The 13,614-nt window shown below is 44.6% G+C and overlaps 1 protein-coding gene across 2 annotated transcripts in view; it reads left to right on the top strand.

Moving 5' to 3' along the window:
* Positions 1-13,614, top strand: part of NARF (nuclear prelamin A recognition factor) — a 30,852-nt gene extending 17,238 nt beyond the window's left edge. For both annotated transcript variants that reach the window (XM_056858937.1, XM_056858935.1), the window contains exons 6-11: positions 3,276-3,394; positions 5,625-5,754; positions 7,692-7,764; positions 8,777-8,914; positions 11,973-12,130; positions 13,294-13,614. In XM_056858937.1, the coding sequence (XP_056714915.1) occupies positions 3,276-3,394; positions 5,625-5,754; positions 7,692-7,764; positions 8,777-8,914; positions 11,973-12,130; positions 13,294-13,535 (860 nt within the window). In that variant the 3' untranslated portion in view covers positions 13,536-13,614. The remainder of the gene's footprint in view (positions 1-3,275; positions 3,395-5,624; positions 5,755-7,691; positions 7,765-8,776; positions 8,915-11,972; positions 12,131-13,293) is intronic.

Here is a 13,614-nt window from a genome sequence, read left to right as displayed (position 1 = left end):
CTTGGACAGTTGCTTGCGCAATCTGATGCAAAATGAACAATGCTTCCGGATGTGTGCACATCAGCCTGCATTGAATCCGAACTGGCCAATTTTACTGTGTACCCTTGCAATGAATGTAGTTATTTTGTTGTGTTATATACTTTGTAGCTCAACCCTTGAAAGCTCTGTGAATAAGCTCTACTGCTAGAAAAGGATGGTGTGACCTGTGTGCTGAGTCACCCCTTTCCTCCTTTATCATTCTCACTTCAGCTGAGTGGGAGCCTGCCTATGAACAAAAGCAGAAGGGCCATTGACTCTGTTGCAATTGACATCACTTCTCAGCTACTCTGCAGCCGCCCTGCAGATGACTGTGCAGAAAGGGCTGGGTTGTTTGGAGGGGAGCTGATAAAAGCCTCCTGTGCCCTGCTGCTGTTTGCAAGGAGGCTGTTTGCATAACCAAACAATGAGTAATGTGGACTGCAAGGTTGGAGCTGACGGCTGAATTCGTCTGTTTTTCTTCTTGAGAAATAGATTCTTGGAGGCCAATCAACTTTTGAAATCATTCTACCAATGGTTGTTTGGTGATAGTGTGCAGGCAGGGGTTTAAAAGGCCAGCTTTATGGGCATAGCACCGGGATGACTCAGGCTACAAATGGCAGAACCTGATAGACCAGAGGCCGCCAGAAATGCACTGACATATCCTCAGGCAGCCAATAATTATCTTTAAAAAACAACATTTTGCTTTTGCAAGCAGCAGCTATTTTACATAGTTAGCTCTTCTCTCTTTCTTGGTGTCTTTCCAATGGAATCCTTTGTATCTGGATATGGTAAAGGACAAAGTCATTTGCATGTGGATGTGGGAGGGTATAGTGGAGGTGGGGGTAAGGTTCCTTCCACAAGGAGGTTTTTCTCAGCTTTGGCTTGCAAACTGGAGTGATTTCATTTGGAGCTTCCTCACAACATCCTACTGTAGCCCTGTTTCTCAAGTTTCCCCATTCTTAATTTGCTCTTTCCCAAAACTGCTTTACTCTGATCTTTTTGGAAAGAATGCAATACAAGCGCATCAGCAAGCTAGCTAGAAGGAATGGTATGCTGTTTACCTGCTCGGGAGTAGATCTGCTGCTCCTGCCTCTATTCCTGCACACAAATGCCCTCCCACCCCGTGTGGATCCATTTGCGAGGGAGTGGAGTGGCTGACTGGAACTCTTCTCTACTAGCAGATCTACTCATCGGCTGCTTTTTGCACACCTGGACTGTGCACCGACAAAGAATAGCACAGGAATTTACCAGTGGGGAGAGAGTAGCAATTCCGAACATTTGTTCTGCTGTCGCTGAGGGTGAAATCATTTTCTGCAGCATAGTCTTATTATTCCTAAGTAGTTGAGCCAAAAACTTTATTACTAATTTTTTTTTGCAAAAATTATTGTCCGCCCCTTTGGGGTTTTTCTAGAGTTCTTATGAAAGTAGGTCACCTATTCAGAGTGAGAGCAGGGCCAATCCAGGAGGCATTCCTCTCAGTGTTGAATAGGCTTAATTTGTCCTCAGTAACACCATCATGCATCCAAATCTGACCAACCGTGTAGCGTCATCATGTAGTCACGCGTACGACATCATGACTGATTTGTTTGAATTAAAGCTTGGAGCATGTCGGTTGCTGCTAATACAACTGCCCCTAAGGGCCTAGCTACACATGATCTTTTACACAGGTCCAGCATGAGGACTTTTAGTTAGACATCAGCGGCAAGTTGCACACTGGTAAGGCGCTTCTTAAGTGCATGGGGCTCTGATTCTGATTGGGACCACAGCATGAAGTGAGAAGGGCTCCTGCCTTCTGCCTCATACCATTTTCCTGAATCCAAACTGCTTGGGAAAGATACTATTTGCTAGGGTTGCCAGCTCCGGGTTGGGAAATACCTGGAGATTTGGAGGTGGAGCCTGAGGAGGGAGGGGGTTTGGGGAGAGGAGGGACTTCAATGCCATACAGTCCAATTGCCAAAGCGGCCATTTTCTCCAGGGGAACTGATGTCCGTCATCTGGAGATCAGTTGTAATAGCAGGAGATCTCCACCCACCACCTGGAGGTTAGCAACCCTACTGTTTGCCCAGTTGGGGGCTGCTTGTGTATGGATGGGCTACATGTGCAGCCGCCAATGAGGCAAATAGCACCTCCAGGACCATTTTGGGTTGGGAAGAACGCATGGAGGGGAGGCAGGAGCCCCTTTTCCCCATTTGCCATGATCTCAATCCTAATCAGGGCTCTTCACGCTTGAGAACTGAGTTCCTGTTGGGGAATTTGCTGATGTCTGACTAAAGTCCATGGAGCAGACATGTGTAAAATCTTGCCTTAGCATTGGCATGCTTTTTTCTGTTCCTTAAGTGGTCTCTGCTAGAAAAAAAACCCTCTTATGCGAGTCATTAGGGGTTACCGCACTTTGTATTCCCAGCGATGTTTTTTATAACATTTTCAAATTCTTAATACATCGCTTTAAAAGGGTTTTTGGATACCACTGCTTATAAACGGTTGGAAGACGTCTTCACAGCTCAAGGGGCCAAACAAAGTGCGAACAGTATTTTTTATAACGTTTTCAAACTCGTAATACATCGGTGGGAATACATAGAAAGTGCGAACAGTATTTTTTATAACATTTTCAAACTCTTAATACATCACTGGGAATACAAGTGCGGTAACCCCTATTAACATATGTATATGTTTCCCTGCCCTGCTCTGGATGGCCCAGGTTAGCCTGATCTCGTCAGATCTCAGAAGCTAAGCAGGGTCTTTGGATGGGAGACCACCAAGGAAAACTAGGGCTGCTGTGTAGAGGAAGGCACTGGCAAACCACCTCTTGTTAGTCTCTTGCCATGAAAACCCCAAAAAGGGGTCACCATAAGTCGGCTGCAACTTGAAGGCACTTTACACACACACACACACACACACACACACACACACACACACGTTTCCCTAAATATGTGAGTCATTAGCATATATATATATTTCCCTACATTTAGCCCCTATCCCTGTTGCAAAAAACAGGGTGCTTCTTATTTGAAGTGGTTCTTAAACAGAACAAGGAATTAATGACTTTGGGGAGAAGTATAAAAGATTACATTCCAGAGTTGTTTTTCTCATTAACAGATCAGCATAATAGAGAGGGAGACATGGGCAATGATTTAAAATATTTGTTGGATTTCAGTAGTTTGTTCATTTGCCTGTTTCTCCATTTTGCTTCATTTTTTTAACCTACTATGAATCCAATGTCAGGATACTTTACTGTCTTTCCTGTTGACTCATTATAGGCTGGATACAGTACGCAGAAAGAGTCCTTTCCAGTCTAGTGACTCCATATATTTGCACTGCAAAATCACCACAACAGATCATGGGCTCCCTTGTAAAGGGTTATTTTGCCAAACAGCAGGTAAGTAATCTCAGCCTGATTAAGGATATTTTACCTGTTCAAGCACTTCTGTCCTCAAATCTCCAAAATGGCAACTGGAGGGGTGGGGGTGTCATGGATTGGAAATAGGCCCCAATTCAGCTTAGCTTTTTAAAGCACAGGTAGACTGAAGATAACATGCTGATTCAGGCCTTTTACCGCTGACTGCTTTGGGGCTTCCTTTGGATTATGCACGCCTTTTCCACCCGTCAGGTCACCTCATTCTCCCCATGTGTTTTGCCTGCATTTTCTAGATTCTGATTAAAACAGCATCTGGAAAACATGGGGAGAGCCTAGGGCTGCCAGGTCCCTCTTCGCCATTGGCAGGAGGTTTTTGGGGCAGAGCCTGAGGAAGGTGGGGTTTGGGGAGGGGAAGGACTTTAGTGCCATAGTGTCCAACAGCCAAAGCTGCCATTTTCTCCAGGTGAACTGATCTCGGTTGGCTGGAGGTCGGCAGTAATAACAGAAGATCTCCAGCTAGTACCTGGAAGTTGGCCACCCTAGGAGAGCCAGTCGACCTCTGACGAGCAGATAAGGCATGGATAATCAAAAGGAAACCCCAAAGCAATTGGGGGAGGGTGACCACGGGAAACGTCCCTGCATAAAAGGCCTCAGAAGTAAGCTCCATTGCTTTAAATGAAATGTCTTTCCTTCCTGGTAAGTATATATAGAATCGCAGTAGGGCTGCCAAGCCCTCAGGTCCTGTTGCCTGGTCCGAGCAGCAGCAGGAGAAAAATTAAGGGAGGGAAAGCCTCATGTACTTAAGTAGATAAGTGACAAGACTGTATTTTTTTTAAAAAAATTATCCTGTGACACTGTCTGTTCCACCACCACCACCACCCCGCTGCTGGTTTTTAGGCACTGTCTGGCAATCCTAGATTTCAGCCGTAAAGATGGTGGGCCTATCCTTACAGTCTTTCGAGTCCACATAGGACAGGATTAAAATGAGTTTTATTAATTTGTTAATTTATATATTTGATTATGCTTGAAATGGTTAACAAGAAATATAAAAAAAACATAAAAGCGAATTAAAACAGTGGTTCAAATAAACATTAATAAACTGCAAAATCAGTGCGAATAATGTAAAACGAGCAGCTTAAGGATGGAAACAAACGTGACATTGGATATTCCGCATACGGCACTCTCGTGTGGTTTTTTGCCTTTCGATAGCAGACACACAGGATCCTCATTTGGATCGGGACCATGGCAGGATTAAGACTCCCCTGGCCCCAGGAGGTTCTCCTGTCCTCGAACAGCTCGTACATGGAATTCCCGGCATAGTGTCTGTTCTGGCTCTAAGATTCCAAAGCCTGGTAAACCTTTTGGAAAGTTTTAATTGCCTCCTGAAAGGGCCCATGCAGGGATCTAGGAAGTTTTGCTTACCTATGCCCTCAGCACAACCACCATTATTAAGAAGGCACCGTTTCAAGTAAATAGCCAACCTTCTTCTGATTGGTGGTAACCACCACTAGGGCCTCCGAACTCAGTTTTGGGGCTAGAAGGGGGCACTGTGAAAATATGTTCATTCAGATACTCCTGATTCAGATTGTGTCGGGTTTTAAAGACCAAAAGCAATGCCTTGAATGTAGCTCTGAGAGAAACCGGAAGCCAGTGAAACTCTCATAAAACTAGTGTAATATTTTTCCTTTGAGGGAGCTCAAACAAAAGCCAGACCACCACATTCTATACCAGCTGGATCCCCCTGCTGGATCCCCCATGTCACCGGCCCTTTCAGGAAACAAGACTTTTCAAAAAATTGACAAGGCTTCTGCATCTTAGGGACAGAACAGAGGTAGGAATTCCGTGCTCTGAGCCTTTTGCAGTTTCACCTCTGCTATCAAAAGCAGAATAGTGAAATTATCCAGATTTTTTTCCCCTTGACAGTTTGAGGGAAATCTGTTCTGAAGTGCTGATGGTACAGCCTTCGAAAAGATGGTTTTGAAAAGGACAGAAAAGGTTTGTGAGATATCTACTGCTTTTCTACATGGCAGGAGGTAGCTGTGTTGATTGAAATACTCTCATAAACAATTGCGTGGCCAGGAAAACAATGGTCTCAAAAGACTGAGGGACCATATTCTAATCTACTAAAAATCCGAATTGCCTGATGCAGGGAGTGTCAATGCTTTTCCTCAAAAAAGAGTCTGAAGCCATGTTTTATCCCAGAGGCTTCTTTACCTGCAATTTCATTTATTCTGTTCTCTACACCCATCAGAATCTGTCTCCTGATAAAATTTTCCATATAATTGTGGCGCCTTGCTATGACAAGAAGCTGGAAGCTTTGCGAGAAGACTTCTACACCCCCTTGTATAGCTCTCATGATGTCGATTGTGTTTTAACATCAGGTAGGCCGGCATTTTCCTTGGAATGCACTTATGCAAAGAAAAACTCTGATGTGATGCTTACTGGTCAGACCCAGACTTCCCAGCAGGTCTGTTTGAGTGTCTGATTGCACACAGTAGCAGCAGATCAGTATATTTAAAATCTGGATAGGTCCCAGGAGCACTGAAACCGTGTTTGTTTGTGTGAAGAGGTGGGGATGAAGATCCAGCGTTAAGAGCAAAAGCAAAACAAGTAATGCTAAATCTCTCCCAAAATCTGTTATTATACATCCGTTTTTTCTTCAGCCAGATTCCAAGGCAGGGAGTGAGTCTGGCTGGGATAAGAGAATTGTGGGGGAGCGGGGCGGCTGCAAGCATTGACGTGGTGGTATAAGGAAGGAATCAGCACCCCTCACTTTTCCCTTGCTATTTAAATTGGAACCCCTATACCAAAACTGATATGTCCCTGGAGCAGATCCAGGTTTAAACAGCACAGATCTGCTGCCTGTCATCTGCACTTTGGGCCTTTGCCATATATGCAAGTCTTGGTATAAGCCTGGGAGCATGAGTACAGCAAATCCTAGTTCATCTGCGAGTTTGCATGAAAGCCAGTTTCTTCTCTTACCAGTATGCAAGGGTGCCTATGTCCACAAGACTCTTCCAAAATATGTGTCATCCCCTCAGTGTAGCAGGAAGCAACCTGAAGCAGGTTATGTACTTCTAGCTTGGTGGGGAAATGATGGAGGCCATTGCCAAGGCTTTCTTATTTTAATTGTTCATGGGCAACCTGTTCCTGAAGGGGGAGGCTAGTCAGGTCATGGGGGGAAACGGCGCAGCCGCGCTGCCTCCTGAGAGGCTTCTGGGCCAAAAAAAAAGGAATTTAAAACACATTTTTTACAAACCCAGTGGAACTCGCCCATTGAGTTTCACAGCGATATGCTAGCTATTTTGTTGGCATTGCTCTGCAGCAGCGCAAAGGGGCATTCCTAGCCCCAAAGGGGTTTGGAAGCTGCCTAAAGGCAGCTCTACCCCTGGGAATGCCCCAGGAATGCCCCCTGATGCCGGTGCGGACACTCACTTCCAGGAACGCAGCAGCACCGGAGCCCAAGTCCCGCACCACTGTGCCGTTGTAAGTGGCGTAAGTGCCCCCATGCCAGTGCAGGTGCCACTTATCACAGCGCAAAGTGGCATGGAAGCCAGGGCGGGGTCACGCCGGCTCCTATGTGGCTCCGCTCCCCCCATTCAGGATTGCATGGTTAGTGTGTCATCTATTGTTGCGCTGCTTGTTTTAGTCTTTTTTTCCCTGTCCTGCTCAACTGCCCACCTAAGAAGCACTGCTAATGTGACTAGCCACATGAGTGAGGCCAGGCTGGTCAGCAAGAGAGGAAATTTCCTGGTTGTCTGAAAGACCAAGACTAGCGCACATAATCTTGTTAGCAGTTGAGGAGGGGGTATGCAACTTTTGTGCTTGTTCATTAGCTAGCTTTCTCAGTTTCATTTTCTTTTTATTTAAGTTCCTATATTTCCCTTACAGAGAAAAAGCTTAAATCACACAGAGTATATTTGGAGATGAGGATAAAATATTTCTAAGAAGACATGATTTAGGGATGCTGGTATAGTTTGGAGCCTGTCTTCAGCTTTAAAGGCTACAAATTTTAAAATAATCCCAAACCATTATAAGTATATTTAAATCAAACAAGAGGGTATGATAAGAACACAGAAAAAGAGTAGCAAGGGACCATCATCAAAGAGTAAAAAAAACAGGTCTTCCAAAAAACAAATCTGTAGGTTTTTTGGCAGGAGACTAACAATGGCAGTCTCTCCCGCTGCATCAGTATTGATAATCTGTAGGTTCTCCAAGTTACAACCTGACAGCCTTATCTCATAAGTTTTAATTCCCCTGCCCTCGTCCTATGATGTTTCTGAGTGACTAAGGTGAAATGTATTGTGTTTTTCTGCAGGTGAAATCTTCCAAATAATGGAACAGAAAAAGACTTCTTTGAAAGAAGTACCTGAAGTGGCCTTCGACACCCTGTAAGTAATTTCTAGGGGGTGCTTTGGGTGACCAGGCTAAAATAAGTTATACATCTCAGTATCACAAAAAGAACAGAAACAGTAATCCTCATCATAATAATCACTCACCTTTTACAATACTTAATTTTGTAATCCTGGAGTATTAGGGGTTGCCAGGTCCCCTGGGTGATAGACATAATAATGTCACTTCCGGGCAGGGGTGGGTGATAGACATAATAATGTCACTTCCATTCCGGAGCAAACCTGGAAGTGATGGGAACGCTCTAGCACATTCCTCCAAAAACTGTATGGTTTGTGCTAGTGCGTCCCCATCACTTCCAGGGTAAACTTGGAAGTAACCCCCCCCCCCTTCAGCTAGCCTGCTTCTGCTCACCTACCGTTACCTGGTATCAGGCAACCCTATGGAGTGATGGGAACACTCTAGCGCATTCCTCCAAAAACTCTATGGTTTGTGCTAGCGCATCCCCATCACTTCCAGGGTAAACACGGACATGCCCCCCCCTTCAGCTGGCCTGCTTCTGCCCACCTACCATTACCTGGTATCTAACAACCCTATGAAGTATAGACAGATGGTAAAATTGTTTTCTTCTTTCCGTTACTCAAAAAACAGGCGGCATATCTACTTGTGATTTGCATCATATCTGCCATAATGATTCAGCAATAAGCTTCTGCTCTTTTCCCCTTCCCCTTTGCTTTAGCATATGTCTTAAGTGATGGTGCACACCTCTGGGCGGAAAACAGGGATGGATAGTCCCAGCTGTTTGGCGGGGTGGGGGGTTGAGCAGTGAAATTAAATGCCTGCCATCTTCTATATATATTTTTGTTCAAATACAAGCTTAGTGGAGGGTTTTTAATGTTATTCTTGTACTGCGTTGAAGGAAAACATAGTATTAATACCTTGGGGACGGGGACTGCCTGTGCATAAACCTGAACTAATTGAGCTCTGTAGAGCAATCACAGATTGATCCAGACCGTGCTTTTACCTTTTCGACTTCCACCATTCTTTTATAAGGTTTGGTGGAATAAAAGAAGGAGAGTTAATCCGGCACGATGGAAGGCGGTCAGATGGTTACCTAGAGCACATATTTAAGCATGCTGCCAAGGAGCTGTTTGATACTGAAGTGAAGGAAATCACATACAAAGTATTAAAGTAAGTGGCAAATTTGAGTTAAATTAATCGGAAACACAGGTTCAGAAAATATGCACTTGGAGTCACTTTGCACAGACTCTGCAATGAATGTATGATTTTCAGTGCTTGTGCACACACCTGGGCACCATGGCCGATCATGGTATCTATATATACCCAATCATACATGTGATTGAAAACATTTGCTTATCATGTTCACCCCTGACATTTTTAGACACACAGGTAAAACAGCTGAGATCTATATAGTTGTGGGTTCTTGGTCTGGGTAAACAACCATGTAAGTGATGCAATTTCCTTATCACCCTAAGTGCACCGTGACCTCAGACAGGGAGCAAAGGCAAACAGCTAAGCAACCTGGGGTTTCCCGCCTATGCGTATAATATATCTTATGTTAGGATAACAACTCTGAATCAAGAACCTTTCACAGCAGGGATACTAACTCTCAAAATAAATTCTGGCACCTGCTCCCAAGGGTAGAGCCTGGCACATTCATCCTACAACCCACAGAAAACACTCTGTTCTTCTAAGATACACAACTGTTTCATTAATCACTATCCCTGCATGATATCAGGCCCCCACAGTTCCCAAGACAGTCTGTGCTATAATTTAAAAAGCGAGAAATAACCTACATGCAGAGCAGCTGACTTAGGAAAGTCAGCCAAGCCATGGACCACTGGTCAGGTCACATATAGAAATGACAAGGTCAAAGAATTCAGCATCTAGAAAAACTTTATTCAGTTTACAGATTGGGAACACTGATGCTGAGACCAGTCACAATACAATTAGTGAATCTATGGAAAAACTCAGATGCAGAGCTGATAACTCAAGAAAGAGAGCCAAGGAGCTTACTTGGCTGGCTGAATGGTGCTCCCTTCGCTGCTGCTGGTGCCATTCGTATTTTCCCTAGACAGGCAAGCAGGAGGTGATCTGTGCTAGCTTCTCCTTGAGCACAGTTGGGCTCTTGGTGGTCTGATCTCTCAGTCAGAACTATTCCTCGACACCACCGCAGCAGTGCTGCTTGCCGCTCTCGGCCTCAGCCAGCAAGTCAAGCTCCTTTTTGCGGGTTGGCGGGACATGGGGGCCATGTGATGTCAATGACATCACTGGGTCACTTCCAGGAGAACCCTAGAAGTGTCATAGGGTAACTCTAGGAATCACTGCTGACACAGCTGTTTGTTTGTCTCATGCCATCGCTCCGAGCAGTGGTGAGCAAAGAGGGCTGCCAGTGGGAAACCTTCCGCCGTAGTGGGAGACCTGGCAGCTATATTCTCATTACCGTTCATTACTCACCACTATCTTTGTGCAAAGACTTAGGAGATAATGGCTGGGTGCAGTAGTCATTATAAGTTTGCTGAATGCAGACTGGCACCACATGAACATACACCTGTTTCCAGGAGTCACACTGCCCTTTGTGTGTGCATGCATGCCCAATGCACACATAAGCATTTTTAAAAAAATTTAAATGTGAAGTGTATGGTGGGGACAGAACTGGAGATGGAAGGGAGAACAGCTTCCTTCTCTCTTGTCCAACAACTAGCAAAGGACCCTTAAATAGCCACATACTAATTAGCTTGCCATTGCATTTCAGATCCTTAATCTGATGTTCTTTATTAATTAATTCACTTGAATGTATAATATGTCCTATTGTTGAAGATCCAGTGGTGGGTAGGAAACTGACTATGAAATAAAATTAATAGAAGAGATACAAAAATATACATGAATGCACACAGCTGAAAAAAAATCTTGCTTATTCTCTGAATTCTTTAGGGAGATTTATGTGTCCTCCACAAGGTGCTTGGCCTATAGTATACTTCGAACAGAAGAGAATTGCACTGTGTGTGTGTGTGTGGGGGGGGCAATCAAGAATGCCACTGTGTATATAGATTATATAATTGAATTGGCTTATAAAGGAAGTTGGTTTCTATATGCCGACTTTCTCTACCACTTAAGGAAGAATCAAACTGACTTACAATCACCTTCCTTTCCCCTCCCCACAACAGACACCCTGTGAGGTAGGTGGGGCTGAGAGAGTGTGACTAGCCCAAGGTCACCCAGCTGGCTTCATGTGTAGGAGTGGGAAAACAAATCCAGTTCACCAGATTAGCCTCCGCCGCTCATGTGGAGGAGTGGGGAATCAAATCCGGTTCTCCAGACCAGAGTCCACTGCTCCAAACCACCACTCTTAACCACTGCACCACGCTGGCTCCCTCTTATAGGGAAAGAAAATGTATGAAAGGGTTTCCAGGTCCTCCCTGGCCACCAGCGGGGGTATGGTTGCCAACTCCAGGTTGGGAAACACCTGGAGATTGGGGGGGTTAAGCCTGGGGAAGACAGGTACCTCAGTGGGGTACAATGCCATAGAGCCCATCCTCCAAAGCAACCATGCCCTCCAGGGAAATTGATCTCTGTAGTCTGGAGATGAGCTGTAATTGCAGGGGATCCCCAGGTCCCACCTGGAGGCTGGCATTCCTAAAAGAGCCAACTATTAAGACTTCTACAGTTTATTATTGGAACTTCCTGTTTTGCAAGAAAAGTGGAATGTCTGTTTTTAAAGTAATACATTATAATGAGCACCTTGGATTAAACCGAGAAGGCTTTAAGAACCAGTGGCATTCCTGAAGCACTGTTATGCGCTTCTGTCTAGTGTGCGTGGGGAGGGGAGCTGCTATGTATTCTACTGTGAAGCTCTGAACCATCAAAGGCATCAGCTTTCAATGGGCCATCCCATGCTGAGTATATTAAATTAGTCCAAAGCACTCCCTATGTCCTCTGGAAGAACAGTAGCCTTCTCACCACACAGTTGAAAATCATTTGTGGCCGTTAGGTTGATATGGGAAGTGCAGCTTTTACATCCAAACGCATACCACTGCCTGTGAAACCCTGGCAGTGCTATTCTAAGCAGAGTTACACCCGTCTAAGTCCATTGAAATCAGCAGGCTTAAAAAGGGTGTAACTCCGCTTAGTGTGTCACTGTGAATGGACCAAACACACTGTTTCTAATAGTTCTCAAACTAGCCCTCCAGATAGAAGTATTCAGAATCTTCTCTGTGTGTCTTTTCAGAAACAAGGATTTCCAAGAGGTCACACTAGAAAAAGATGGGGTGACGGTATTACGCTTTGCAGCTGCGTATGGATTTCGAAACATCCAAAACATGGTTTTGAAGCTGAAAAAGGGAAAGTGTTTCTACCACTTTGTAGAAGTGTTAGCTTGTCCTGGAGGTAATGTAAAAACATAACAGTATCTCCCCTCGCCCTTTTCTTTTGCAATGGAAAAGATGCTGATAGAGCTAACTGTTCTGGTTTTGCCCCCTTGTTGGGTTTTGATAGATGGTGATCGGCTTTCTGAAATTCTGTCAAAGCGAAACACTTTAATATATATTTCCAGGGCGTTTTTTGGTGATGATACTGACCAGTACTACCAGCACTTTTTTTGGGGTGGGGAGCCTCCCAAATTCTGATCTTTGTGCACCAAGCTGCCACATCCAGCTAGAGAAAGGGAGCAGACCCTCAGAATCAACCTAATGGTAATCTGCAGAAGGATGTGGGAATTGGTGGAAATTGGCACAAACTTATGTATGAGTTACTGGCATCTTTTTTATAAATAAATAAAAATCACTGTATACGTCTTCATTTTATCAGTCCCAGTTCTTTGTACACCCAGTATTTCATACTGCTATGCAGTATATGAGATGAACCCAATATTTTGGACTCATTTATTTATTTATTTTTCGTGCTTCTAGCCCGTCCTCCCCTGGCCAGGCCAGGCTCAAACCCTTAAAAGAACAGGCTCTTTTGTTTTCCAGTATTGAATTGCCAAGTAAAAGGCACTGGGTTTAGCTGGGAAGTGAGGCCAAAAACCTTAGAATGGCACAAGGATGAAAACTCGGAAGGAAAAGAAGAGCAGACTGAAACTGCTTCAAAGAGAACCTCACACTGGGCTCTAGGCAAAGTCTGTTATGTTACCTTCCATTTTGAGGACAGTCAATTATGTTCTGATTGTTTTAGCTAGGATGGTATTGACTTAGTACTTCTGTAGTTTTGAAGTTGTTGCATTGGAGTTCTAAAATTGTTTACAGCTGCCTGAGCTGCCTGAGCAGCTGTGAATTAGTTCCTTTATCCGATACCAGTTATTTTACCTACTGTTCTTTGGTTTACTTTACTGAAGCTGTATCATCACAGTTCTTGTTTTTAATTGCCTTTTTACAGCAGCCACTTTGAATGCCATGTTTGGCAGAAAGACTGCGTAGAAGTTTCTAAGATCTGAAACTGCTGTGCTGAATTAGATTTCACATTTGGTAGCTTGGTATTTCCAAAGAGTGTGTTCTACCGTTATTTCGCTTCCCGAGAAATCAAATTGTCTCTCCTGCCTTGGGCCTTTTTAGGATGCTTAAATGGAAAGGGCCAGGCTCAGACTGAAGACGGGAAACCAGACAAAGCCCTGCTCTGTCAGATGGAGGATGTATACGCTGCGGTTCCTGTCCAGCTCCCTGAAACCAACGGGCACGTGCAGAAGCTTTACCAGGAGTGGTTGGACGGGATGGACTCCACCCGGGTCAGGGAAACATTGCACACTAAATACAGCATGGAAAAGCCAGCTGCCAACAGTTTCGATATCAAGTGGTGACCAATCAGACGACAAGACTTGCGTGAGGTCTGTGGTACATGCAGCACTGGCAACGTCTATGCAACCGGAGATCTGAGGC

This window comes from Euleptes europaea, chromosome 1 (genome assembly GCF_029931775.1).
Source record: "Euleptes europaea isolate rEulEur1 chromosome 1, rEulEur1.hap1, whole genome shotgun sequence".
In the NCBI taxonomy this organism is placed as follows: Eukaryota; Metazoa; Chordata; class Lepidosauria; order Squamata; family Sphaerodactylidae; genus Euleptes; species Euleptes europaea.
The sequence above is the reverse complement of the archived record's forward strand: the minus strand, read 5'-3'. Positions and strand labels throughout refer to the sequence as shown.